Consider the following 24,951-nt stretch of genomic DNA (forward strand, 5'->3'; position numbering starts at 1 on the left):
GGGGCAGGATCGATGTCGCTGTTGTACAGACTAGCGTGGAATTTGTCATCCTCCTGCCTCAGTCTCCAGAGCATGTTACTGAAGGCATACCCACCAAGCTTGGCTACAGGACAGCTTTTCTCAGCAACGGTATGGCCTTGTTTTTGGTTTTGTTGTAGTTTTCTTTAACACAGGGTTGTTTCTGTGTGGCCCTGTCTGTCTTGGAACTCACTCTGTGGAGCATCTGACATTGAACTCAGGGATCCCCCCCCCCCCCCCCCCCGCCTGTCTCCTGAGGGCTGGTATTAAAAAAGCCTGTGCCCCCACTGCCCGGAATCTCTTGAGTTCAAGGCCAGCCTGGTCTACAGAGCGAGTTCCCGGACAAACAGGGCCACACAGAGAAATCCTGTTTTGAAAAACCAAACAAAAAAACAAAAGCTAAAAACTACGTTTGGGGCTGGAGCGATGACTCCGTAGTTAAGAGCATTGTTGCTCTTGCAGAGGGCTGGGGTTCAATTCCCATCACCCTTACGATGGCTCATGACCAGAGGATCTGGCGCCCTCTTTTGAATTCTGCAGGTAAAACAGTGTGCATGCAGGTAAACCACTCATACATATAAATAAATCTGAAGTGTGTGTGTGTGTGTGTGTGCGCGTGCTCAGGCTGGGACGCCACAGTGCGCCTTGTAGAGGTGAGAGGCCGACTTTTGGGAGTCAGTTTCCTCTACCACGTGGGGCACTGAAAAGGATCTCCAGTCCTCAGGCTCAGCAGCAGGGGCTAGTTCTAGGGCAGACATCAATAACTACAGAGAAACCTTGTCTCGAAAATCGAAAGAGAGAGAGAGAGAGAAAGAGAGAGAGAGAGAGAAACTCAACGGTGCAGCAGATGTATGCCTGGCATTGCACGTTTTTCCAGTGTTTCTCTGTGTAGCCTGGGAACTAGCTTTGTAGACCAGGCTGGCCTCAAACTTGGAGATCCACCTGTCTCTGTCTCCTGAGCACTGGGATTAAAGGCGAGGCATGCGTCACCACTGACTCCCTTGCACAGGCTTGGCATTAGAGGCCCTGGGTTACAGCAGTACTGACAAGGGGAAGGAATATTGGGAAGTAGAGTAGGAGTGTCCCAAAGGCGAGACCAGCAGGCTGCGCCAGGAGGAAGTGCAGCTGAGTCAGCAGGAAGTGTGGGGGGGTGTAGACTTGGGTGTGTTTGTGATAGGAAGCTGGACCCCAGGCATGGACAGAGTTCATGGAGTAGAGGCAGGAGATCCAGAAACGCTGCTTGAGTTTGGTTGCTAAGAGATCAGGTAGCGTAACCCCATCACAAGAGAGCACCCACTGCATGAAGAAGGCCATTCTAGAGAAGGGGGCACTAGAACGAGGGAAAGCAAGAGTCAGTGATGTGGGACACTGTTCTCTGAGGTTGCTGGGTGTCTGTAGGAAGTCACGGTCTAGGAAGGAAGGGGTCAGAGCTGAGCCTGGATGCTCTGGGACCATGAAGTGGGAGCACAGGAGTAGGGTCAGCTCTGGGGCCCAGGGGAGATGAAGAAAGGAGTCCAGAAGGCCAGGGACGTCTAGGGGACACCAGGGTCAGAGCTGATAGCCCTCTTCCCTTCCGCCCGCCACGTCTTCATTTCTGAAGCTGGAAAGAAAGACAGTTTACTTCACATTTAGAGAAGACACCAACATGTTCGCCACCTCTGGAGATACAAGGAGATTCCGGTCAAGACACTGACAGGAGGGGCAAGAACACCATCAGCTGCTGAGAAAGGGAAGAGAACGAGGGTTCAGGACCCAGCCTCCTCCGACAGATGCAAGGCTCCAGCTTCCTCAAGTCCCACCAGGTACCTTTCTCCGGTGGTGGAAAGCAGCCCTGCTTGCCTCAGGGTTGATCCGCAGGGGAATGGAGGCATTGAGGCGGTACAGTTGCTGGGAGCCTCCCATCACCAGGTGACTTTCTCCAATCTCCAGGGTCAGCCCTTGAGCTCCGTCCTGGGGAAGAGGTAAGGTCAGCCCACAGCCCCAGCACTGGGAAACTATGGCTACAAGGTCGTGTTGTGGTTTCAATCCTCAGAACCAAAACAATGCAAACAAAATCAAAGGACAGTAACTCTAAGTCTCAAGGAACTCAGACTCGGAGAGCAGTGGCTGCACCTGCTGGTTCTCTGGGTCTGGGGACAGCCCCACATCACTGCCTCCAGAGACCTAACCCAAACCCAGGAGTCCAGGCCCCAGCCTCCTCCCTCAGACCCAGGAGTCCAGGCCCCAGCCTCCCTCCTCAGACCCAGGAGTCCAGGCCCTAGCCTCCTCCCTCAGACCTAGGAGTCCAGGCCCCAGCCTCCTCCCTCAGACCCAGGAGTCCAGGCCCAGCCTCCCTCCTCAGACCCAGGAGTCCAGGCCCAGCCTCCTCCCTCAGACCCAGGAGTCCAGGCCCCAGCCTCCCTCCTCAGACCCAGGAGTCCAGACCCTAGCCTCCTCCCTCAGACCTAGGAGTCCAGGCCCCAGCCTCCTCCCTCAGACCCAGGAGTCCAGGCCCCAGCCTCCCTCCTCAGACCCAGGAGTCCAGGCCCTAGCCTCCTCCCTCAGACCTAGGAGTCCAGGCCCCAGCCTCCTCCCTCAGACCTAGGAGTCCAGGCCCAGCCTCCCTCCTCAGACCCAGGAGTCCAGGCCCAGCCTCCTCCCTCAGACCCAGGAGTCCAGGCCCAGCCTCCCTCCTCAGACCCAGGAGTCCAGGTCCTAGCCTCCTCCCTCAGACCTAGGAGTCTAGGCCCTAGCCTCCCTCCTCAGACCCAGGAGTCCAGGTCCTAGCCTCCTCCCTCAGACCTAGGAGTCCAGGCCCCAGCCTCCTCCCTCAGACCCAGGAGTCCAGGCCCAGCCTCCCTCCTCAGACCCAGAAGTCCAGGCCCCAGCCTCCTCCCTCAGACCCAGGAGTCCAGGCCCAGCCTCCCTCCTCAGACCCAGGAGTCCAGGCCCAGCCTCCCTCCTCAGACCCAGGAGTCCAGGCCCCAGCCTCCCTCCTCAGACCCAGGAGTCCAGGCCCAGCCTCCTCCCTCAGACCCAGGACTTTGGCTCCTCGATGTCCTGACCCAGTCCCAGGGTGTCCAGTCTCTAGTTCTTTTCTCTGACTAAAAAGCCGGCACTCACCAGCTTTGGGAGGTCAACTTCGGCCAAGAGGAGGTCAGGGGCTTCCAACCAAAGGTTCAGGTGAGGCCGTTCTGGGCTGTATGGGAACAATGGCAGACTGAGGGTGACCACCTGGTCTGACAGCCCTGCACCCTCTACTTGGCTTCCTGTCCCTTCCTCCCTTCATCCAACTCTGAGTCTCAGTTCTGTCCCTGCGTTCCAAGAGACCCAGGATGGTCATCAGCCCTGGTATTCATGAAGGCTCACCCTTCAAGGGTCCCCAGCTCCTGGATCCGAGGGCGTTGCTGGGAGCGAATGTTCTGCTGCGAGATGGAGCCCAGGAAAGACCGATACTTCAGCATGCGCCATTCTGAGAGTTGCAGAGGGGGAGGTCGCTGAAGTGGGGTTCCCTCAGGTGGTGCCTCCCAGTCCACAGAGGCTAGGCCACCTTCCCAGACACCTTCTGCTCTGACTTGGCAATCTTGACTTTAGGAGGTCCTACCCACCTTAGCACCACCCACCCCCCCCCCAGTAGACTCCTGATCCCGCCCCTTCTCAGCCCCACCTTCACTCCCGAGAAGCTCCACCCCCTGCTGAGAGCTGGTGGAGAAAATCACTGACACACTGGACTCACCTCTCCCAGTGTGCCATCCAGGCCGTTCCCACGGCCCTCCGGCCTCTCACCTGGATTTAGCTGTAAACCATACTTGTCCTCAAGCCCCTCTCTGGCAATGGTGACCACCAGCTCCCGCAAGAAATCGCTGTTCTAAGGTGAGACAAACAAGAGACAGGATGGTGGGGACGGGGTTGGGGTAAGCACCCTCCCAGGGCCTTGCCCATTACATACACCCCACCTGCATCCTCAGGTAGAAGTTGCTGTTGACGGCAACATCATAGGCAGTACAGCCCTGGCCTTCTGTGGAAAGAAAGAAGGAACAAGGGCCCTGCAACCCTCCGCGTAACACCCAAAACGAGAACTTACCCAAGGACCAGATCCAAGACATGGGAAGTGAGACCAGCACACACTTCCCAGGCAACTCTGACCAGGTCCTTCTTGGCTTCCAGGCTCAACTCCAGGTTGATGCCCATATCCGCAAGACAGACCCTGATCCTCTCCAGTGGCCCCAAGAACCACCTCCCTCTATCCTGCCCACCTGCTCTAGAGAACCCTGACTGTCCACACTTAGTCTCTCCTCATTGATGCCCATCAATCTAGTCACTGTATCCCCCAGACATGGCCCTTGTCAATTTCCCATGTGGCTCAGCATGGCCTCTAGCTTTCAGCAATTCTCCTGCCTCAGTAAGAGCTAATACTGTAAGAGTGAGCCACCATGCCCAGCTCACTAGTCGTCTCTGCTTAAAACCCTCTTCAAATCTTTCCTGAGACAGGTTTCTCTGTCTGCCCTGGCTGTCCTGGAACTCGCTCTGTAGACCAGGCTGACCGCAAACTCACAGAGATCTGCCTGCCTGTGCTACCTAGTGCTGGGATAAAGGCGTGCGCCACCACTGCCCAGTTAACTCTTCAAATCTTCTATCAGACTACTACTGTTCCAGGCAGCCTTCTCTGAAGCCTCCTTAACTCAGTGAAGAGCCCCAGGGCATGTTCCCTGAAGGCCTGGGTCAATCCGCTCTGGCTCCCAACCCTGACTGGAAGCTCCTGAGAATCGCAGGATCTTGAGGGAAGAGACTTGGTGTCTTCTGAGGGTACTGACTTGCATCCAGCTCGGCATGTGGCTCTCCCAGGCTCATGGGGATTCGGAAGCCAGCTTGGTCCTCCTCCAGCATCTGAAGCAGTTCGTCCTCAGTCACGTCCACCGGGGGAGGGATGGAGGGAGAGTGGCAGATGTTGATGAAAACCTTTCCTTCCGATGAGTTGGTCTTTATGCAGAAACCTGCACAGTGGGTTTATCTTGGCCATCTGTCCCTGGGCAGTCTCGTTCTCACCCCACACCCACCCTCTCCCTTTTTTGAGACAAGGTCTCTCACTCTGTACCGAGGCTGGCCCAGACTTGGGATACTCCTGCCTCCTGAGATTACAGGCCCTCACCACCACACCCAGTTCCTTCTCCATTTCAATTTTTATTACATGCACTTACTTTGTGTGTATATGTGGGTGGGTGTGTGCACGCATGTGCATTCATGCCATAGTTGTTGTGTGTGATAGTCAGAGAACAACATTCAGGAGTCACCAGGCTGAGTGCCAGGCCTTTCCTTGCTCAACCCTCTTGCTGGCTCCTCTCACTCTCTGGCTCTGGCCTCTGTTCCCCTCTACCTCCCTCAGGCCCCTGACATTTTCTTACTTTCCCACTCTGCTCTCTGTGGTCCAGTATTTCTGATCTTCCTACCTGTGCATTCACCTAACTACTTCTAGGCCTTTGTATGCAGTTATGATCTCTCTACTTCATCCTGTGTCCCCTGCTCCTAGTTTCTCCTGACCTCTCTCAGGGTCTCCCATCCTTGCTCTGGGATACTCTAAATCTCTCTATGTGTACACACACAGACACACACACATACATACACACATATACATACATGTGTATATACATCTATAAGTATATAAACATTCACATATATGTTCCTATATATCTATATCTGTTTCTCACCAGGCTGGGGCCGGATCTGTGTAGATTCTGACCTTTCCATCTGGGCTTGCTGGAGCTCTTTGGAAGCCTGTGAGGGGAAAAAAAAAAACAACCCTCCATGATACTTCTGTCCTGTCAAAACCCTCATGTGCTTCCCAAATGTTTATAGGGCACCTCGTCTGTGATGGCTGGGGAGCACAGGTTTTTTACTAATATTATATATTTATATGTTTCTGTTTTTGTTTTGTTTTTTGAATCAGGGTTTCTCTGTGTAACCCTGGTTGTTCTGGAACTCACTCTGTAGACCAGGCTGTTCTCAAACTCATAGATATCTGCCTGCCTGTGTATCCCCAGTGCAGGGATTAAAGGCGTGCGGCACCACCACCCGGCTCACTTGTTATACAGTCTAGCTCCCTTTTCTTTTTACAGGACTCCCAAGATCACCCCAACTCCATTTCTTTTAAACGCTAGTAAACTTTGAGCTAAACAACTACGATTCCCATAGGCCTCCTTGCTACCGCAGGGCATTCTGGGAACTGAAGCAGCATCTCTGAGCGCCAGTGTATAAATATTTAAACACCCAGATTCCCAAAAGTCCAGTCAGGCCGCACCTGCAGTAGCATCTCCTGAAACCGCACGGTCTCATCACCCATCGACTCTGCATCGCTTAGCTCTGGTGCCAGAAGCTTCGACTCCGCCATGGCCCTGGAAAAAAGTCCTAGGCGTTCAAAACGTGGAGAACTTTTCCCGGACAAACGAAGCCAGTTTATTGCAGGACCTCGGTCGATTCTAACACACCGCACTCTACCCAGAACTCTAAGATCTGTGTTGGTAATGGTCTACAGTTCCGTGCGAAGAAGGCACTGTCTCCTCAAGCGTGTTGGGTCTCTTGATCGGTCCTGTTTGGCCGATGCGTAAATGAAAGACACACTTCCGGCCTCTGTAACCAAGGAACTGAAGTAATCACACTTCCTAGACTCAAAGCCCAATCATTCAAGCAGGCCCCGCGTGACAATTTGTTTTAGAAAGCTGAAGTCACGCCCCCCTAACTAGCCAATCAAAAGTAAGACCGGAGGCGGCTCGCGAAACGGTATACTTCTTGAATCAATAAAACCTACATTTCTGCTCGTCGCTAACAACTGCGGGCGGTTCAGTGCAGAAAGGACTGTCACTCTGAAAATTTAGTATCTCTGTATGTGGCTCTTGTCTATCGTGTGTTAGGCTCTGGGTCCGACCCACCCAACACACACACCCTTAATTTCAATACTAATAACTACCCTTTTTGGGCAAAATGAAGATTTTTGTTTATAAAAAAACCATGGGGAGGAGAAGCTGGAGAGATAATTCAGTTTTTGAGAGCCTACTGGTCTTCGAAAAGACCAGGGTTTGATTCCCAGCACCCACATGGTGACTCCAGGTCTAGGGGATCCAACGCCCTCTTCCGGCCTCCTGGGGGTACTCCATGCAGGTGATTCACAAGACCTGCAGGCAGGCAAAATACCCATGCACGCAAAACAAAAGCAAATCTTTGCTTACTTTAAAAAGAATAAAATATTAGTGCTGGAGAGATGACTCAGTGGTTAAGAACACGTTGCTTTCAGAAAGGACAGGTTCAGCTCCTAACACCCACTTGGTGGTTCACAGCTGCCTGTAACTCCGGCCCCAGTGGCTCCACGGCCCTCTTCTGGCCTCCACAGGCACTGTACCCACGTGGTGCACAGACATACATGCGGAGAAACACCCATACCAGTAAAAGACAAATATTTTTAGCTGAGTGGTGGTGGTGTACACCTTTAATCCCAGTACTTGGGAGGCAGAAGGAAGTGGTGCTCTAAGTTCGAGGCCAGCCTGGTCTACAGAGCAAATTCTAGGACTGAAAGGGCTCTAGAAGGCCAGAGCATGGCAAGCACGGCTCTGCTGCCCGTGCCCTTCCTCTTTCCTTCTCCCCTGCTAAACCATAGATTACACCCCTAAAACTAGCCACCAAGGTCTAGTCCCTTGTTTGGCCACTTCCTACTCCTGAGGCTGACCGACAAGGCCTAGTAGTCCAGCAATCACAAGTCCCCAGTCCCCTTTGGCTACCCTAATTAACATGGCCAATTAAAATTAAACACCTCACCATAACACGGGCTTCCCCTTTCCCTTTATAAACTGCCATTTCCCCATGTGCCACGTCTGCCTCCACTTTATCCAGAGGCAGCCCTTTGTTCCTCCAGGGCCGATATCCTTCCCCCAGCCATGGCCTCCTATCCCCCTGTCATTGTCCCTCTCCGGCAAATAAATCTCCTTTGTGTTGAGAACTTGGTCTTATGCTCTGATCCTTTCTTTCTATTTCTTTTTGGGTTTTCAAGACAGGGTTCGCTGTGTAGCCGTGGCTGTCCTGGAACTCGCTCTGTAGACCAGACTGGCCTCGAACCCTGGGATCTGCCAGTCTGTGTCTCCCAGGTGCTGGATCAAAGGCCTGTGCTGCCACCGCCCAGCGACTCCTGTCCCCAGGGCTACACAGAGAAACCTATCTCTAAAAACAAACAAACAAAAAAATTGCTTTTCAACTATTCCTGAGACCCAGTGCCAGCTCTTGTTCCCTAGTGGACTCTTGGACTAAAAGCTGCACTATCTGCCTCCAGTTATTTCTTTCTACCCCCACCTCCAATTTTTTTTTTTTCCGAGACAGGGTTTCTCTGTGGTTTTGGAGCCTGTCCTGGAACTAGCTCTTGTAGACCAGGCTAGTCTCGAACTCACAGAGATCCGCCTGCCTCTGCCTCCCGAGTGCTGGGATTAAAGGTGTGCGCCACCACCGTCCGGCCAATTTATTTTTCTAAAGAGTCAAAATGACAATATGCTGTCCTCCCAACGCTGGAGCCCTTCTGTTAATGCGGAGATCTCCGCCCCGCCCCGTTGCTGTTATCCAGGAAACTACATTTCCCAGCATCCGCCCACGGGAGCCGTGGTGTGGCTCTAAAGGAGGAGGGACGCGCCCTCGAGCTCGCGCCACGCCCTAGCCTGTGGGCCCCGCCCCCTTGACTGGAGTGGGAGGTGCCGCCCTTCGGACCTCCACGTTCCCAAGGTCCTTCGTCAGGCAGTCCTCCGCGGAAGCGTTCGGCGAGCGATGGCGGCCACGCGTGTCCGACCCTGCGCCCGCGAGATTTTCACGACACTGGAGTACGGACCGGTGCCGGAGAGCCACGCATGCGCACTGGTGAGAGCTTGCCCGGCGGCGGCGGTCTACTCCCTAGCTCAGGCTTACGGGCTGCATTTGGCGCGCGGGTTCCCGTCGTCCTCTGCGGTATTCTCGGAAGCTCCGCCCCCCCTCCCCCCCACAGCTCGCGTGATTCCCGCCGCGAGTCTCGTGGACGGGATCGCTTGCCGCACGCCGCCGTGGCGTTTCTTCAGCACCCGTCAGGGAGGGGTGGTTCCTCGGAGACTCACGGGAACGCTCAGAACCCCAAGTTGGTCAGAACTTCCTGTGAACCCCCAACCCCTATGAGTTCCCATGATCCTCAGGGACCATTTGAACCCTTCAATTTAGTGGGTTTCTTTTAGAGATTTTTCATGTTCATAATTAATCCTTAAGAGCCTCATGATCCTGGACTTCTTAGGGCTCTTGTAAGCCGTCAGGGTTTTCCAGAACCCACTTGGCTTCCTGGTGGAATTTAGTAGGTGCCTGGGATTTTTTTGCTCCTGGTCCCACTAGATACTAAGGGGATTGGAGAGATAATCCTCACTACCAGATGGGCTCCAGCTTCGGAAGGACAGCATTAGCATCATAACACTCAAGTTTAAAAGTGTTAATCCCAAAGATTAGAGGAGAAAGACACCGACTTAAATCATCATGGCAAAATTAATTAAAGCAAGCTTTTTTTATTTCTACTCTAAGGCGGGGTTCAAGAGGTCAGCCTTGGATGTGAGGAAGATAGGGTTTTTATATTTTAGGTTTCCAAATGAATTCGGAAGGCAAAATAGTCTTTGAGGTTTCAGGAGCAGAACATAAACTCAGCAAGTTAGAATGAGCTTGCTGAAACAGACAGGACTGTAACAAGGTAGCCCTAACCTCTTGAAACAAAGATAGTCTTGTAAGATGGCTACAACTTTTTGAAACAAAGGCATGGTTGCCGTTTCCTGTAGCAGGCAGCACAAAACTATTTGTAGTTCATTTAAGGTTCCAGGTTGGGCATAGCCCAATCCCTGAGAAACAGGTTTAGTCGAAAATAGGAATGAATGAGCCAACCTACTGTGTCTTTACTATAAGATGGTGTCAAGCCTAAGATGGAGGCAGGCTGCTTCATGAAGAGGTGCAAGGAGGTGACACCAGGTGCTGGTTAAGAGGGCAGGGTCTAACTCTGATAGCTGGCTGGAGGCCGGTCAACTGTCCCTGCATGGAGTCCAGGCATAGGACAGACACTGGGCTCTGGTGGTATGGAGACTGACTGTCGTGAGGTGGAGTCTAGTGTTGCTTGACCTTTGGGCTTCTCCACAAACAGTTGTAGTGGAGATACCAACCAGAGAAATGCCAGCGTAAAAAGATACTGCACTAGGAGTAACTAGAAATACAGATGCTGGTGAGAGGTTGGGCACAATGCAGAGAATAGCCGCAGATGGAGACTACTTAGTGGTACAATGCCCGGAATAGCAGTAGTAGGTCGAAGGCGGAGATGGATGGATAGATGAATTGTGCCAACCTCTGTGCTAAGCATGATTTCACTTAATCTGCAGAACAACGAAGAGGGGATTATTCTTGTTATTTTAGTGACAGAACCCAGGGTTGATGAGCTGAGTCATTTTGCCCATAGTCCACACAGCTTGAAGGAGTTTTGACATAGTGGGACACACCAGTAACCCCAGCATTTGGAAGACAAGGCAGGAGAATTATGAGTTCCAAAACAGTCTCAAAAAATGAGAGAAAGAGCTGGTCCCGTCACCATGCTTTGGATTCTGAACCCATCACTTCACGTTCTCGTGCATGTGTGTCTGTCTGGCCTATCTCCTCCTGTCCCCATCCCCCTCCCGCCCTCCCCATTTACTCTAACAAAAGTCTCAAGTTTACAATCTGAGCAGCTCAACTAAGCAAACATGTTTTCCTTGGCTTGAGCTTTGTTTTTGGAAATGTCAATTATTGTACAATTAATTCCATCTAAACATCCTGGATTCTAATTTCTCTCCAAAATAAAATTCCAAAGTTTGGCAACTTTTTGGCTCTAGTTCCCTGACAAAACTCATCTGGACCCAATTGTCTTGGCTTCTTTGGAGACATTTTCAGTTCTCCGTGTCCAACAGACGCTCGTCTCCCTCTCCTGTGGCCTGCCAGAACCCTGTGGACATTCTTGTGGGATTTGTTTTTCCCTTTGAAGGAAGTTTTCCATCTTTCACATGGCAGTCACTGTTAGGAACTCCCGTGTACTCATCACAACTTCAGCAGTCAGCAGCCCAGCCAGTGCTCCCTTCTGCTTTTTCTCTTTTCTCCAGAGTGGTCTAAACAAATGCCAGCTGTGGTGCTGCTTTCCCATAAATATTCCAGCCTTTATTCCTAACAGATAAGGCTTTGCTGCACAGCAGCCCTGTTATTCAGTCCCATAGCATCAACTGTCGTCCAGTATACTTAATGCACAGCTCACATGCCCTTGCCCCACTTCCGAATGGCTCTGGCCCTATGCACACTTCAATTTAGGACTTTTGGGTGACAGTTTTCCTTTTTAAAAGATTTTTATTTGTTTATTTTTGTTCTTGTTTTGCTTTTTAGTCCTCCCTGGCTGTCCCGGGACTAACTGTGTAGACCCGCTGGCCTTTAAATCATGGCGATCCTCCTGCTTCACTGTTCAAGTTATAGCCCTATGCTGCCACACCAAGCCCATTTTGCTTGAAAAAATAAAAGTAAAAATGACAAACCCGATTGTCAAGATAAGGGAAAAGCAACAGAAAGTGGGAAGTAGATGTTGGATTTAATAACCTCAGAAATGTAAGCAGGAAGAGGAAGCAGCATGAAGCCTGCGTAGAGAGTAAGGCACAGTAAAGGCCACAGAAGTAACTGAAGAGGTGCTGTTGGGTGATTCCCTTGTCAGCAGGCTTGGCGATGTTTTAGCAGGGGCAGAGTGTTAGAAAACCCTGGCTAAGCCTGGTAGTGGTGAACACTTTTGACCCAGCACTCGGGAGGCAGGCAGGCAGATATCTGAATTAGAGGCCTGCCTGGTCTACAGTGCGAGTTCCAGGACAGTTAGGGTGACACAGAAACCCCGTCTCAAAAAAATAATAGCTAATAATAATAAATAAATAAGCCTCTGGCTAAGGTTATATGTTAGAGGACTGGAGAGATGGCTCAGTTAATAGCTAATAATAATAAATAAATAAGCCTCTGGCTAAGGTTATATGTTAGAGGACTGGAGAGATGGCTCAGTTAATAGCTAATAATAATAAATAAGTAAGCCTCTGGCTAAGATTATATGTTAGAGGACTGGAGAGATGGCTCAGTTAATAGCTAATAATAATAAATAAGTAAGCCTCTGGCTAAGGTTATATGTTAGAGGACTGGAGAGATGGCTCAGTTAGCAGAGTGCTTGTTGCACAAGAGTGAGGACCTGCGTTCAAATCCCATGCCCACAAGTCAAAATCCACCCAGACATGGTGGCGCACAGCTTTAACCGCAGCACTCGGGAGGCAGAGACAGATGGATTGCTTCTGAGTTCAAGACCAGCCTGGTCTACAGAGTGAGTTCTAGGCCAGCCAGAGCTACAGAGGGAGACCTTGTCTCAAACAAACCGTAAAAAGCAGTACAGCAACACACATGTAATTCCACTGTGAAAGAGGCTGGGGCAGGAAGATCCTCGGGCCTGCTGTCCGGCTAGTTGCTAATTGAAACTGAGCTTCAAGTTCAGTGAGAGACCCTCTCTGACAAAAGACAGAAGGGCTGGACAGATGGTTCAGCAGTCAAGAGAACTTGCTCCTGTAAGGGACCCAGGCACATGGCAATTCATAATCACCTGTAACTCCAGTTCCAGCGACACTGCCTCTGTATTCTGACCTCTGTGGGCACTTCATATGTGTAATGCCTCACATACATTCATGAAAAACACTCATACATATAAAAATGAATCAATAATGAGTCTTTTAAAAAACAAGATAAACAGCAATTGAGGAAGACACCCAACATCAGACTTTGGCCTTCACATACAGTGTGCACACACACAAAATAATAACAGTTACATGGTAGTTAAGTACCAGAGCTGTGACTGAAAGCCAGGCCAGGCCTGTGCAGCAAGTACTTGTCAAGCCTCAGGCACAGACTCCACAGCCTGGTCACTTGCACGGGGCTGCATGGCATTAAGCCTGTTGAGTCCTCGCTGTTCTCCCAGTGGTGGTGGCTGAGATGCAGAGGAGCAGGATTGCAGGAGTGGATGTACTTGGCTAGCTTAGCAGCCCCACAAGACACAGAGAAGCACAGGTGATATTTCTTGCAGAATGCTGACTGGGGACACGGTGTCCTGCACACCAGGTGTCCTGGACCAGTGTGAAGTTGACAGAGCTGAATTAAGTTAAGCAGTAGAGCCCTGGCCTAATATGCTCAAGGCCCTGGTTCCATCCCAGCACCAAGCACCAAACAAACACTACTGTGTGCTTCCAAACTTGGTCATTTCTCTATGGAAGGAAATGTTTTATTAATTATTTTTCTTTGAACATATTCTATTTAAACCAGGTATAGTAGTGCACACAGGAGAAGGAGACAGGAGGTTCAGGAGTTCATTCATGGCACCAGTGAGTTTAGACTACCCTGTCTAAAAAAGAAAGAGAAACAGAAAAAAAAAAGAGTCCAAGATCTTGCTATGTAGCCCAGACTAGCCTGAGTGCTAGGGCTGTATAGAGTATAGCTGAGTATTGGCTAACATGAGTTTCAGATGTTTTAATCATAGTAGAAATAATAATAATAATAATGGGCTGGAAGTATAATTTGATAGCGCATAGGTCCCTGAGTTCAATCACCAGCATAAAGCAAACAAAAAACCAGAAGGAAAAGCATCAGCTGAGGGCAAGAGTTCAAGTGTCTCCTCAAGGAGACTCTGGCTAAGTACTGAGCTGCCCCAGCTGCCTCAGGCCCTTCTCCAAACTCTTGTCTTCCTCCAGGCCTGGCTGGATACTCACAACCGCCTCTTGGGCCACTATATCAATGGAACGTGGCTGAAGCCAGAACACAGGAATCCAGTGCCTTGCCAGGATCCTATCACAGGTTTTTGATGACCCCAGTCATTCGGGAAGGACAAAGGCCTCTCTCAGAGCTGCAGCCGTATACATACCCAGCGACCTGTACTCAGGCTCCTGAGAGCAAGAGCCGCCATTGATGGTGGTCGTGGGATGAGGGTTCTCATCTCTCCTAGTAACAGCCTCACTAATTACAGTTCCTAGTGTACCCCAGAAAGCTCTTTGAAGCCCCTCTCTGTTAAATTTCCTTCCTCAAGCAAAGTGTGGTGGCTCATACCTCTAGCTTGGGCAACCCAGAAGCTAAAGCAGGAAGACCATGGGTTTAAAGCCAGTCTGAACTATAGAGTGAGTTCCAGACCAGCCTTGGCTCCATAGTGAGCCACTTAAAAAGAAGAAGAAGAAGAAGAAAGACGGCTCTGTGGTTAAGTGTTAATGATCTTTCAGAAGACCCAGGGTCACATCAGGTAGCTCACAACCACCTGCAACTCCAGCTCCAGGCAATCCTATGCCATCTTCTGGTCTCTAGGAGGACCTGCACTCCAGTGCTCGTACCACACAGACACACATATATGCACATAATTAAAAATAGATTTAAAGGGCTGAGTGGTAGTAACACATACCTTTAATCCTAATACTCCAGATACAGAGGTAGGCAGATCTCTGAGTTCAAGGCCAGCCTTATCTACACAGTGAGTTCCAAGACAGCAGATTCTACACAAAATCTGTCTCAAGGGGCTGGAGAGATGGCTCAGTGGTTAAGAGCATCGCCTGCTCTTCCAAAGGTCCTGAGTTCAATTCCCAGCAACCACATGGTGGCTCACAACCATCTGTAATGAGGTCTGGTGCCCTCTTCTGGCCTGGAGACATACACGCAAACAGAATATTGCATACATAATAAATAAATAAATATTTTTAAAAAAAATCTGTCTCAAAAAAAAAACAAAATAAATAATAAATTTAAAAGACATAGTAAGAGAGGGACTAGCGAGATGGCCCAGTAGTTAAGAACACTGGCTGCTTCTGTCAAAGGACCTGGGTTCACAACCACCAGTCCACCAGTAACTCTGGCTCCAGAGGATCTGACACCTGACCCCTATGGGCACTGAGTGTATTATGTGCATACACACATGCAGGCAAAGCACTCATACACATAATAAATCCAAATGAATAAATAAAAGTTTGAAACTCCAATGAAAAGGGAAGAAGGAAAAGGAAGTTGGTTCCTGGCCTCTGGGACGCGGTGAGCGCGGTGACCAGGGAGTGGCTGAAGAAGGAAGGGCTGACTCTCTGCCTCCCTGGTCACCAAGGGCTTCCCAATCCGTCCCCCACTTGATTCGCAGGAGAAACCCTGGCCAGCTGCCTGCCAGCGCAGGCTGAGGACATCGCTGCAGCTGTGGATGCAGCAAGGACAGCCTTTCAGACCTGGAGCCAACTGCCTGGAGCTGCTCGAGCCCAACACCTGACCCAGTGAGGAAGCCCAACCAGGCCTCGTCCCTCAGGAGTCACAGGGACTCCATTTCCAAAGAGCCTTTTGCTTTAATGGCTCATGTTTCCCGCATGCATGTGGGGCTCTAGTGGCCAGGATAGCTGTTGTTTCCCACAGTTCAGTGTCCTATCGTGGGGGCTCGGTTTCTCAGCACTCCATCAGAATCCAAGCTCCCTGCTTCCCATCACACTTTAGGGACAGCTATGAAGATCCCATTTCCCATAATGCAATTGGATCAGAGACTCCGGTTCAAGTTCCTAGTATCTTTGGGACTGGTTGCTAATTGGGGACCAGGACCATTCTATAGTGTCCCCCCCCCCCCAGAGTTTTGAGGCTCCCATGGATTACATTTCCTATACAGCTTTGGTACCTGCTGTCCCTGATAACTTATGGTTCTGCCCCAGAGGCTTGTGGGAATTATAGTCCAGGTTGCCCTGGGCAAGAACCAACTCCTTACGTTTTCCAAAGATTGGCCAAGATTATCCAGAAGCACCAGCAGTTGCTGTGGACTCTGGAGTCCCTGGTCACTGGGCGGGCTGTTCGAGAAGTTCGCGATGGAGATGTCCCACTGGCCCAGCAACTGCTCCAGTACCATGCCGTCCAGGCCCATGCCCAGGAGAAGGCACTGGCAGGCTGGGAGCCGATGGGTGAGAACTTGTAGGTCCCGGAGCCCTCCCCATGCAGTAAACCACCCTGTCCAGCCCTCACTATGGATTTTTCGCAGGAGTCGTTGGCTTCATCCTGCCAACTTCTTTCTCTTTCCTGGACATGATGTGGAGAGTCTGCCCTGCTCTGGCTGTGGGTAGGTGAGGGCTGTGTCCTCCCCATCCCCTTTTCTCAGGGAGGATGTTTGGGGTCTGAGGGAGGAGGGCTGACACCTGGACCCTGACTGCGAGAAAGAGCCAGAGACTGGACTGCAGGATTCCTCAGTTGTTCCCCTTCCCCAGGCTGCACTGTGGTGGTCCTTGTGCCCCCAGCCTTCCCAACGCCTCTCCTCCTGGCTCAGCTGGCAGGGGAGCTCGGCTCTTTCCCAGGGATCCTCAATGTGGTATGTGGCCCTGCCTCACTAGGGTCTGTTCTGGCCTCCCAACCTGGAGTCCAGAAGGTGGCCTTCTGCGGAACTGTGGAGGTATCTAAAGGGCTGGGAGTGGGCTGGGCATGGCAGAGGGCCAGGAGGCTGCTGCTGCAGCTGAAACCCGTGGGCCTCCCTCAGGAAGGACGCGCTCTGCGACAGAGCCTAGCAGGCAAGGGGCCCCAGCTGGGCCTGGCCCTTGGCACAGAGTCCCTGTTGCTGCTACTGGACTCAGCAGACGTGGACTCGGCTGTGGAAGGTGTGGTGGATGCCATCTGGTCAGACCGCAGCCTGGTGAGACCTGTGTGCTCGTCCTCAGATCCAGGGGTCCGCCATATTGCTCCAAAGACTTGGGGTGTTCACTCCCAACTTGTTTTACTTTCCGCTCTGTGGACCCTTGTATTATTTAAGACAGGGACTTATGTAGCCCAAGCTGGCTTCCAACTCATTATATAGTCCAGGCTAGCCTTGAACTTCTAATCCTCCTGGGATTACCCGTATGTGCCACCAACTTTGTGCACTGCACCTCTCGTCTACGGCTGCTCCTCCGTCCCTGAGGCCTGGCCCTCTGTGGGAGCCTGTTCTCCTTATACTGCCCCTGACTTTGCTTGTCCTCCATCTCTGAGGCCCGGCTCTCTGTGGGAGCCTGTTCTCCCTACACTGCCCCTGACTTTGCTTGCTTCTGATACACATTTTTCAACAGGGGGGGCTCAGGCTCCTCATCCAGGAATCTGTATGGGATGAAACTTTAAGACGACTCCAGGCTAGGATGGCAAAGCTACGGAGTGGACGAGGACTGGATGGGGCTGTAGACATGGGGGCTCGAGGAACTGCTGCCCGAGACCTGGCCCAGAGCTTTGTGGATGAAGCCCAAAGCCAGGGTGGACAGGTAAGCCCCAGTCACAAAATAGAGTCTTAGAGCTTGGCTACCTAACCCCTGTTTGAGAGTCAGAAACTGCTGCTTTGGGACAAGCCCAAAACCCCTGAGTCTGAGGGAGGAGGACCAGGTCTGGATGTCCAGGTTGAGTGAGGAGGCTAGAGACTGGACCCCTGGGTCTGAGAGAGGAAACTGGAGTCCTGGATACCTAAGTTCAAAGAAGAGAACAAAGCCTGGAGGTTTAGGAAGGAGGGTTGAGATACAGTCAGGTCTAGGGAGGACAGACATCTATATCTGTATCTTTCTTCTCCTTCCCAGGTATTCCAGGCTGGTGATGTACCCTCCAATAGCCCATTCTTCTCTCCAGCCTTAGTGTCCGGCCTGCCTCCAGCTGCCCCATGTGCCCAGGCTGAGGTGAGACTCTGAGACTGCAGACATCCTTCCCTGCCCTTCTGTTCTGGTGACCCTGTGACCTGGGGCTGTGAGCACACTAGACCGTCACTAGCTTGCTCCCCCAATGGGTGAAGCACTGACAGGAGGCCCCTGACACCCCTTCTAGGTTCCGTGGCCTGTGGTTGTGGCTTCCCCTTTCCGCACAGCCAAGGAGGCACTAGCCCTGGCTAATGGGACACCACGGGGAGGCAGTGCCAGCGTGTGGAGTGAGAGGCTAGGGCAGGCCCTGGAGCTGGGCTACGGGTAAGGCTGTGTTTTCCCCCTCTGCCACTGCCCTATCCCCCCTCAAGTATCTCCCTCTCCTCTGCCCCAGCTTCCTGTCCCCTACCCTCCCACGCCCTGGTGTCTTTACTTGCCTCACAGGCTCAAGATGGGCATCGTGTGGATCAATGCCCATGGCCTCCGAGACCCCGCGGTGCCCATAGGCGGCTGCAAAGAGAGTGGATCTTCCTGGCATGGGGGCCCAGATGTGAGTGCTCACCTTTTGCATTTGTATCTCTGCACACCCTCGGATCTCCTTGTGACCGTGCCTCTCTCACAGGGTCTGTTTGAGTATCTGTGGCCATTGGGGACACCTTCCTTGGAGCCCTTCCTTTGCGAGAGTCTCAGCTATGACACATTTGGCCTTGCTGTGCCCTCCAAACTGCCGTCAGAGCCAGAAACAGAGCCCAGGTGAGCTGTTGCAGGCCTGGTAGTCTAAGCGTGAGGGTGAGGAGGCTGGAGAGGGCACTTAGGGTCTCCAGTTCTGAGTGTAGCTTTCTGGGTCTTAGGACCTCATAGTCCTAATCTTAGGTCTGGAGAACCTCAGTTCTACAATGGTTTGAGCTTTCCCAGAAGCAAGAATCTAGGGGTACCTTGGTGCACATAGGAATTTGAGTGTCCTAGAGGCTCATTACAGAAGCTCATGGGATAGGAATTCAGAGTCCTCCAGAGGTTCATGACAATAAAAATTTGAGTTCAAAAGGTTCACAGGAACTGAAATGGTCCAGCCAATATAATGGAGCATGGGGTCTAAGTGGACCCAACACCTCCTCACCCTCACTCTGTGCAGCCCAGCACTTGCCTATGGGCTGTTCGTTGGGGGCCGTTTCCAGTCTCCTGGGGCCCGGCGCTCCATGCCCATCCAGGATTCTTCAGGCAAAGTCTATAGCTGTGTGGCTGAGGGTGGAGCCAAGGATGTCCAAGGTGCTGTAGAAGCTGCTCACCGGGCTGCCGCTGGGTAAGAGGGTCCAATGGAAGTCCTGGGAAGCCCAGAGGTCAGGGCGCCTGGGCTGGGAGTCCTGTCTGGGAATAGCTGAGGCCAGGCTATGCCCCTCCCATATCTTGCATTGTTTGCCCACAGCTGGGGGGCCCAGTCTCCAGTGGCCCGAGGAGTCCTGCTGTGTGCCCTGGCAGCTGCACTGGAGCGTAAGAAGCCAGCCTTGGCCTCCCAACTAGAGAGCCACGGAGCAGCACCTGCAGTCGCCAAGACTGAAGTAGAGCTGAGTGTGAAGCGACTCCAGATCTGGAGCACGTGGGTTCAGGACCAAGGCCAGACACTTCAGGTCAGACACCTGTAAGCAGGTGGCCAGGGCAGGCAGCAGCCAGGAGTCAGAGCCCAGGCTCAGCCCCAGAAGTTCTAGAAGATACAACTAACCTTGATGAGAGGAGCAACAGATCAGTGCTTGGCTGAGAACCCAGAGGGCTCAGACAGGGCAGGAGGGGAAGGACAGCAGGGTGTTCGCGAGTGTACACATGGTCAGAACTTCTCAGGTTATGCCATTTAACATCTGTGGAATGTAGGCTCGCTTACATACAAGAAGGCTTTGTAAACAGGCATGGTAGTGCAGGCCTGGAAGATAGAGGCAGACAGATCACCCTTGGCCACATAGTGAAATTCTTTGTCCAGAAAAGAGGAGGGGAGGGAGGGAGGGGGGAGGGAGGGAAAGGGAGAGGTGGCAAGGCTGGAGAGATGGCTCAGTGGTTAAGAGCCAGAGGACCCAGGTTCAATTCCCAGCAATCACAGGGCAGCTCATGACTGTCTGTAACCCCAGTCCAGGGTACCTGACACCCTCATACAGACATGCATACAGGCAAAACACCAGGTACATTAAAACAAAAATACTTTGGCTCATTCATTTCAAAATAAAAGAGAGAGAGATGGGCCACAGTAAAGAGCTCTTCCTGTTCTCACAGAGCATGGGTTTGCCCACAGCCTCCCGTGACTACCTAGCTCCCCTTCCAACACTCACATGTGCACATAACTGTGTCTCCCTACCTCCTGCACACATGTAGACACATAACTCAATAAATCAAGCCAGTACTCGGGAGGCAGAGGCAGACAGATGTTCCAGTTCAAGGTCAGTAGGCTGTACAGAGAAACCCTGTCTCAAAATATCAAAATAATTTAAGTAAATAATACATAAATCAGCAGAAGGGGTTGCACCCTTGTTTGTTTGTTTGTTTTTGTTTCCAAGACAGGGTTTCTCTGTAGCTTTGGAGCCTGTCCTGGAGCTAGCTCTTGTAAACCAAGCTGGCCTCGAACTCACAGAGATCCACCTGCCTCTGCCTCTTAAATGCTGGGATTAAAGGTGTGCACCACCCCCTCCCCCTGCCCAGTGCACGTTTTTAGTCCCAGCACTGGGAGGCAGAGGCAAGATCTCTGAGTGCAAGGCTAGACTGTTCTACACAGGGAGACCTTGTCTCAAAACAAATCAGAAAGTAAACCAGACCCAAATAAGGATTAGAGTTCAGTGGGAGAACACTTGCCTAGCCCTAGCATGCTTGGAACCCTCTACAGTACCACAAAACACTGAAAAATCTCAGTTCCTCCATAGGCTGAGGCAGGAGCATGGCAAATTGAAGGCAAGACACAGAGGCCCAGCGAGGTTTCACTCATTCAGATCCACATAGCCAGCAGTGGCCACTGGGCTCCAGGGTTTTGTTCCCGAAACCAGCACCCTTAGTCACACTTTATTGGAGTTGCTCTGAACATAGGAACATGTCAGATGTGGGGAGGGGAGAAGGGGGCAGGCAATGGAGAAGGCTCTGGGAACTTGTCCTGATGTGTCCTCTGTCCCTGTAGGTCACAGGGTTGAGAGGCCCTGTGCTCCGGCTTCGAGAGCCACTGGGAGTGCTGGCTGTGGTGTGTCCAGATGAGTGGCCTCTGCTGGCCTTTGTGTCACTGCTGGCCCCCGCCCTGGCCCATGGCAATGCTGTGATCTTAGTACCCAGTAGGGCTTGTCCTCTTCCAGCCCTGGAGGTCTGTCAGGTAAAATCCTCTGCCTCCCCTCCTGCCTATGGCTGCTCCTAGGTCTTCTGGAGCTCAGCTGGCCTCCTCCGTCCTGGTAGCCTTGGTAACTTGAGTCCCAGCACCCCATCCAAGCCTCTATCACCCAAATCCTATTCCCTGTAGGAGCTCCTACAGCCACTCCCAGCTGCCCACTCCTCACCTGCCCTATTGCTGCTCGACCCCTGGGCATCTTACTCTCTCACATCCTAGGATATAGCCACCCTGTTTCCTGCTGGCCTTGTGAACGTACTGACAGGAGATCAGGACCACCTGACACGCTGTCTGGCCTTACATCAGGAAGTCCAGGCCCTGTGGTACTTCGGTTCTGCCCAGGTACTTCAGAGTCCTTGGTGGTGGTGGTGGTGGTGGTGGTGGTGGTGGTGGTGGTGGTGGTTTATTTGAGAAAGGGTTTCTCTGTAGCCCTGGCTGTCCTAGAACTCACAATGTAGACCAGGTTGGCCTTGAACTCACAGAGATCCACCTGCCTCTGCCTCCTGAGTACTGGGATTAAAGGCATGCGCCACCACTGCCTGAAGGAAGAGGGTCTTCATTTAAAGGGCCTAAATGCCTCCCCTGCCCAAAGTCATCATTTTGGAAGACCTATTGCTAAGGACTGCACCCTAGCAATATCCTGAGCTCCAGGTCTACCCTCCTAAACCATCTGTTGGTGGAAGGGAAGTCCCGATTGGCAAAAGCCTTGAACAGGAGCACTAGGGAAGACGGGGTTCCCTGGCTCTACTTCCTCTGCATCTGGAAGGAATGCTGGCAGGATCCGAATGTCCAGCCTTGTCAGGCACTATGTCCTCAGGCACAAGTCCTCGTTGCTAAGGAAGCAGCTGTTCGGCAACTAAACTACTGGCAGTACTAATCACATGTTTCCCCATCCCAGGGCTCCCAGTTTGTGGAATGGGCCTCTGCAGGAAACCTCAAGTCTGTGTGGGTGAACAGGGGCTTCCCAAGGGCCTGGGATAAGGAGATCGAGGGGGCAGGACCCGAACTGAGTCTGCACGCAGCACGAACCAAGGCCCTATGGCTGCCGATGGGGGACTGATGCCTGGAGCTACCCACTCTTGCATGCCCAGAGATACAAGGTGCTTGGAATTTTTCTCTCATATTTCCAATAAACTGAGCAACTTCTACTGCTTTTGAGAGTGCGGGAACAGTGGCTTCTTCGTGTGTGGCCCTGTAGACAACCCTGGGGCAACACTGTTTATGGAATGGCTAAAGGGAACTCAGCCCCATCCAGCACTCTAGGGTCATAGGAGTTAGAGGGAAGTCCCTGGAAGGCTCGGAGGTGGGTGGGCCGCCTCCTTCCCAACAGCCCTCTTTCTGAGCTGGAAGATCTGTATCCTAGCACATCTGAAGGGGAAGGAGATCTGCCTGTGGCAGCCAGAGCCAGGGGCCATAAGTACTGGGCCAGGTAGTGAGGACACAGCTGCCAGGCAGGACCTGGCTTCCTGGACCTAGGCTGTGACTAGGTGTTTGCTCTCAACAAATCCCCATGGATTTAGCTGTAGTTTGGCTTGTGTTTTTGCTTGTTTTTCCCCATCTGGTCATTTTCAGCAAGGCCTCAAGGTATAGCTCAGCAAGTCTGTACATCCGATCCTCATGCCTCAGCCAGAGCCAGATCACAGACATGTGCCTCCAAGCCTGAGTTGGAAGAAAAACATTAAAGTTGTTTTGAAACAGGGTCTCACTATGGAGTCCTTCCTGACCTGGAATTCCGTGTGTGTGTGTGTGTGTGTGTGTGTGTGTGTGTGTGTGTGTGTGTAAAAGTCAGAAAACAACTTATGGGCATCAGTTCTCCACCCCCATGTTGGTTCAGGGGATCACGCCCAGGTGTTCATGCTCAGCAGTCAGAACCAGTGTCATTTTATCAGCTAGGCCATCTCAGCAGCCCCTGGTCTGGAATTCTTGTGATCCTCCCGCGTTTGCCCCCCAAGTGCTGGGATTATATGTGTGTGCACGTGGCACACCCTGCGCTTCCTTAACTTCCTCTGCTAAGCCTTTTTACCATGGACAGTCATAAAGCAAGAAACATGAATAGATACAGAATCTCCGATGCTCACTGAGGCTGAATATGATGGCCACAGGAAAGAGAAGTGGATGGAAGACGCCAGGATGGCCTAGGTGTTGCAGTAACCCTGTATCTGGGCTATAGCTGACTGGTTGACTCGCTGCATGCTGGCTAGGCGTGCTCACTTGCCCTCTCCTCCTTTTCTTCTCTTTCTTCTCTGTTTCCGACTCTCTCTCTCTCTCTCTCTCTCTCTCTCTCTCTCTCTCTGCTTATCAGTGTTGCCTGGGGGACTGGGCAGAGGGAGGCTATCTTAATCCATTTTCTTTGTTTTGTTTTTGTTTGTTTGTTTTCTGAATGGAGCCAGTCCTGGAACTCCTCTGTTGTAGGAGCCCGCTGCTACAAAGTCAGCTGGGGTTCCTGCATTGGGGGGACGCTAAGGCTAAGGAAATATCAGATGAAAGGAACTGAGAGAAACACAGGATAGAATTGGGAGGTCTGTTTGGTCATGCTGAAACTGCCAAACAGCCCAGAGTTTATTCCAGGACTAGCTTATAAGCAAAGGCAGAAAATTGCACAGCACAGACAGTCAGTATCTAAGACAAGACCATTCTGGTCCTTGAGTGAGCAGCCTCCTCTCTAACAGCGCTTGCTGCTCAGAAGCGGCCTTACTTTCTATCCTGATGTTCCTGAGGTTTGGCGTCGGCCGTATTCTTTCTACTAGAGAGGATGTTCTTTTCTCATGGGCAAAATCAGAAGTCTCACAGCCCTCAAGATTATTATAAATAGCAGCCAGGCAGTGGTGGCGCACACCTTTAATCCTAGCACTCAGGAGGCAGAGGCAGGAGGATTTTTGTGAGTTAGGCCAGCCTGGTCTACAGAGCAAGTTTCAGGACAGGCTCCAAAGCTACAGAGAAACCCTGTCTCGAAAAAAAAAAAAAAGTATTGTAAGAAGCAGAGCAGACAAGCGTGAACTCAGATGACTTATAAGTCAGAATCGACTCCAGATGGAAAATGAGTCACATGTGAACTCCCACACTCTGTAGACCAGGCTGGCCTCAAACTTAGAGATCCACGCATCACTGCCTCCTGACTGCAGGGATTAAAGGTGTGCACCACCGCCATGCTGATTGTATGTGTCTTAATTAGGGCTACTTTTGCTGTGATGTAACACCATGCCCAAAAGCAACTTGGGAGGGAAAGGGTTTAAGTTTACACATTCCAAATCAAAGTTCACTGAAGAAAGCCAAGGTAGGAGCTGATGCAAGGACCATGGAGGAGCGTTTACTACCTTGCTCCACGTTTGCTCAGCCTGCCTTCTTATAGCACCCAGACCACCAGGCAGGGTTGGCCTCTCTCACTGTGGCTTGTGCTCTCCCACTCACTATTAAGAAAATGCCCGCCGGACAGTGGTGGTGCACGCCTTTAATCCCAGCACTCGGGAGGCAGAGGCAGGCGGATCTCTGTGAGTTCGAGACCAGCCTGGTCTACAAGAGCTAGTGCCAGGACAGGCTCCAAAACCACAGAGAAACTCTGTCTCGGAAAAAAAAAAAATGCCCTACAGGCTTGCCTGCAGCCAGATCTTAGCCGATTGAGCTTCCTCCCCTCCCATGACTATAGCTTACAGCAGGGGATCTCTAGAGTTCCAGGACAGTGAGGGCTACACAGAGAAGCCCAACAAAACCCAGCCAGCACAATGTTTTCTCTAGTTTTATTATGTAAGTGGATATGGGCACATGAGGCCAGAAGAGTGTTGGATGCCATGGAGCTGCACCCACCATGGGACTGGACTCAGATCCTGTATGTGATTTTAATCTTGAGTCATCTTTCCAGTCCCATGTTTTAAAGTTTTCTGAGGCAGAGTCTTGCTGGGAGTGGTAGCACAGACCTTTAATCCCAGAGGCAGGGCAAGA

General features: G+C 51.8%; 2 protein-coding genes across 5 annotated transcripts; one reads left to right on the plus strand and one right to left on the minus strand.

Annotated features, from left to right (window-relative positions):
• Window positions 1–1,645: 1,645 nt before the first annotated feature.
• On the minus strand, window positions 1,646–8,897 carry Pih1d1 (PIH1 domain containing 1). Of its 2 annotated transcripts, XM_041654594.1 has the most exons (10): window positions 8,734–8,897; window positions 6,293–6,386; window positions 5,703–5,769; window positions 4,812–4,991; window positions 3,954–4,015; window positions 3,784–3,865; window positions 3,367–3,469; window positions 3,121–3,196; window positions 1,825–1,968; window positions 1,646–1,738 (listed from the first exon to the last, which is right to left on the minus strand). In XM_041654594.1, the coding sequence occupies exons 2-10, from the start codon at window positions 6,380–6,382 to the stop codon at window positions 1,700–1,702; spliced, it is 843 nt and encodes a 280-aa protein (XP_041510528.1). In that variant the 5' UTR covers window positions 6,383–6,386; window positions 8,734–8,897; the 3' UTR covers window positions 1,646–1,699. The 2 variants fall into 2 exon arrangements, with proteins under 2 accessions (XP_041510528.1, XP_041510534.1); XM_041654600.1 differs by lacking the exon at window positions 8,734–8,897 and having other exon boundaries at window positions 1,646–1,735; window positions 6,293–6,635.
• On the plus strand, window positions 8,735–22,715 carry Aldh16a1 (aldehyde dehydrogenase 16 family member A1). Of its 3 annotated transcripts, none has more exons than XM_041654579.1 (18): window positions 8,735–8,880; window positions 13,791–13,893; window positions 15,206–15,332; window positions 15,820–15,998; window positions 16,076–16,153; window positions 16,299–16,480; window positions 16,565–16,717; window positions 17,127–17,312; window positions 17,619–17,714; window positions 17,860–17,996; window positions 18,117–18,222; window positions 18,295–18,425; window positions 18,805–18,972; window positions 19,096–19,297; window positions 20,818–21,003; window positions 21,235–21,357; window positions 21,914–22,115; window positions 22,588–22,715. In XM_041654579.1, exons 1-17 carry the CDS (start codon window positions 8,791–8,793, stop codon window positions 22,073–22,075), a joined length of 2,409 nt encoding a protein of 802 aa, XP_041510513.1. In that variant the 5' UTR covers window positions 8,735–8,790; the 3' UTR covers window positions 22,076–22,115; window positions 22,588–22,715. The 3 variants fall into 3 exon arrangements, with proteins under 3 accessions (XP_041510513.1, XP_041510519.1, XP_041510506.1); XM_041654585.1 differs by having other exon boundaries at window positions 22,592–22,610; XM_041654572.1 differs by lacking the exon at window positions 22,588–22,715 and having other exon boundaries at window positions 21,914–22,168.
• Window positions 22,716–24,951: the final 2,236 nt, after the last annotated feature.

This window comes from Microtus oregoni, unplaced genomic scaffold (genome assembly GCF_018167655.1).
Source record: "Microtus oregoni isolate MIOR12 unplaced genomic scaffold, Mior012 000000F_ref0000247, whole genome shotgun sequence".
NCBI lineage: Eukaryota > Metazoa > Chordata > Mammalia > Rodentia > Cricetidae > Microtus > Microtus oregoni.

What these genes read in the sequence shown, in the direction of transcription:
- Aldh16a1 (XM_041654579.1), top strand. Translation starts at nt 8,791, where the DNA reads ATGGCGGCCACGCGTGTCCGACCCTGCGCCCGCGAGATTTTCACGACA. An exon ending in CTGCCCTGCTCTGGCTGTGG is followed by an intron (nt 16,154 to 16,298) that starts GTAGGTGAGGGC and finishes CCCCTTCCCCAG; the next exon opens with GCTGCACTGTGGTGGTCCTT. An exon ending in GGTACTTCGGTTCTGCCCAG is followed by an intron (nt 21,358 to 21,913) that starts GTACTTCAGAGT and finishes TCCCCATCCCAG; the next exon opens with GGCTCCCAGTTTGTGGAATG.
- Pih1d1 (XM_041654594.1), bottom strand. Translation starts at nt 6,382, where the DNA reads ATGGCGGAGTCGAAGCTTCTGGCACCAGAGCTAAGCGATGCAGAGTCG. An exon ending in TTCAGGAGATGCTACTGCAG is followed by an intron (nt 5,770 to 6,292) that starts GTGCGGCCTGAC and finishes TTCCCCTCACAG; the next exon opens with GCTTCCAAAGAGCTCCAGCA. An exon ending in ACTTCTACCTGAGGATGCAG is followed by an intron (nt 3,866 to 3,953) that starts GTGGGGTGTATG and finishes GTCTCACCTTAG; the next exon opens with AACAGCGATTTCTTGCGGGA.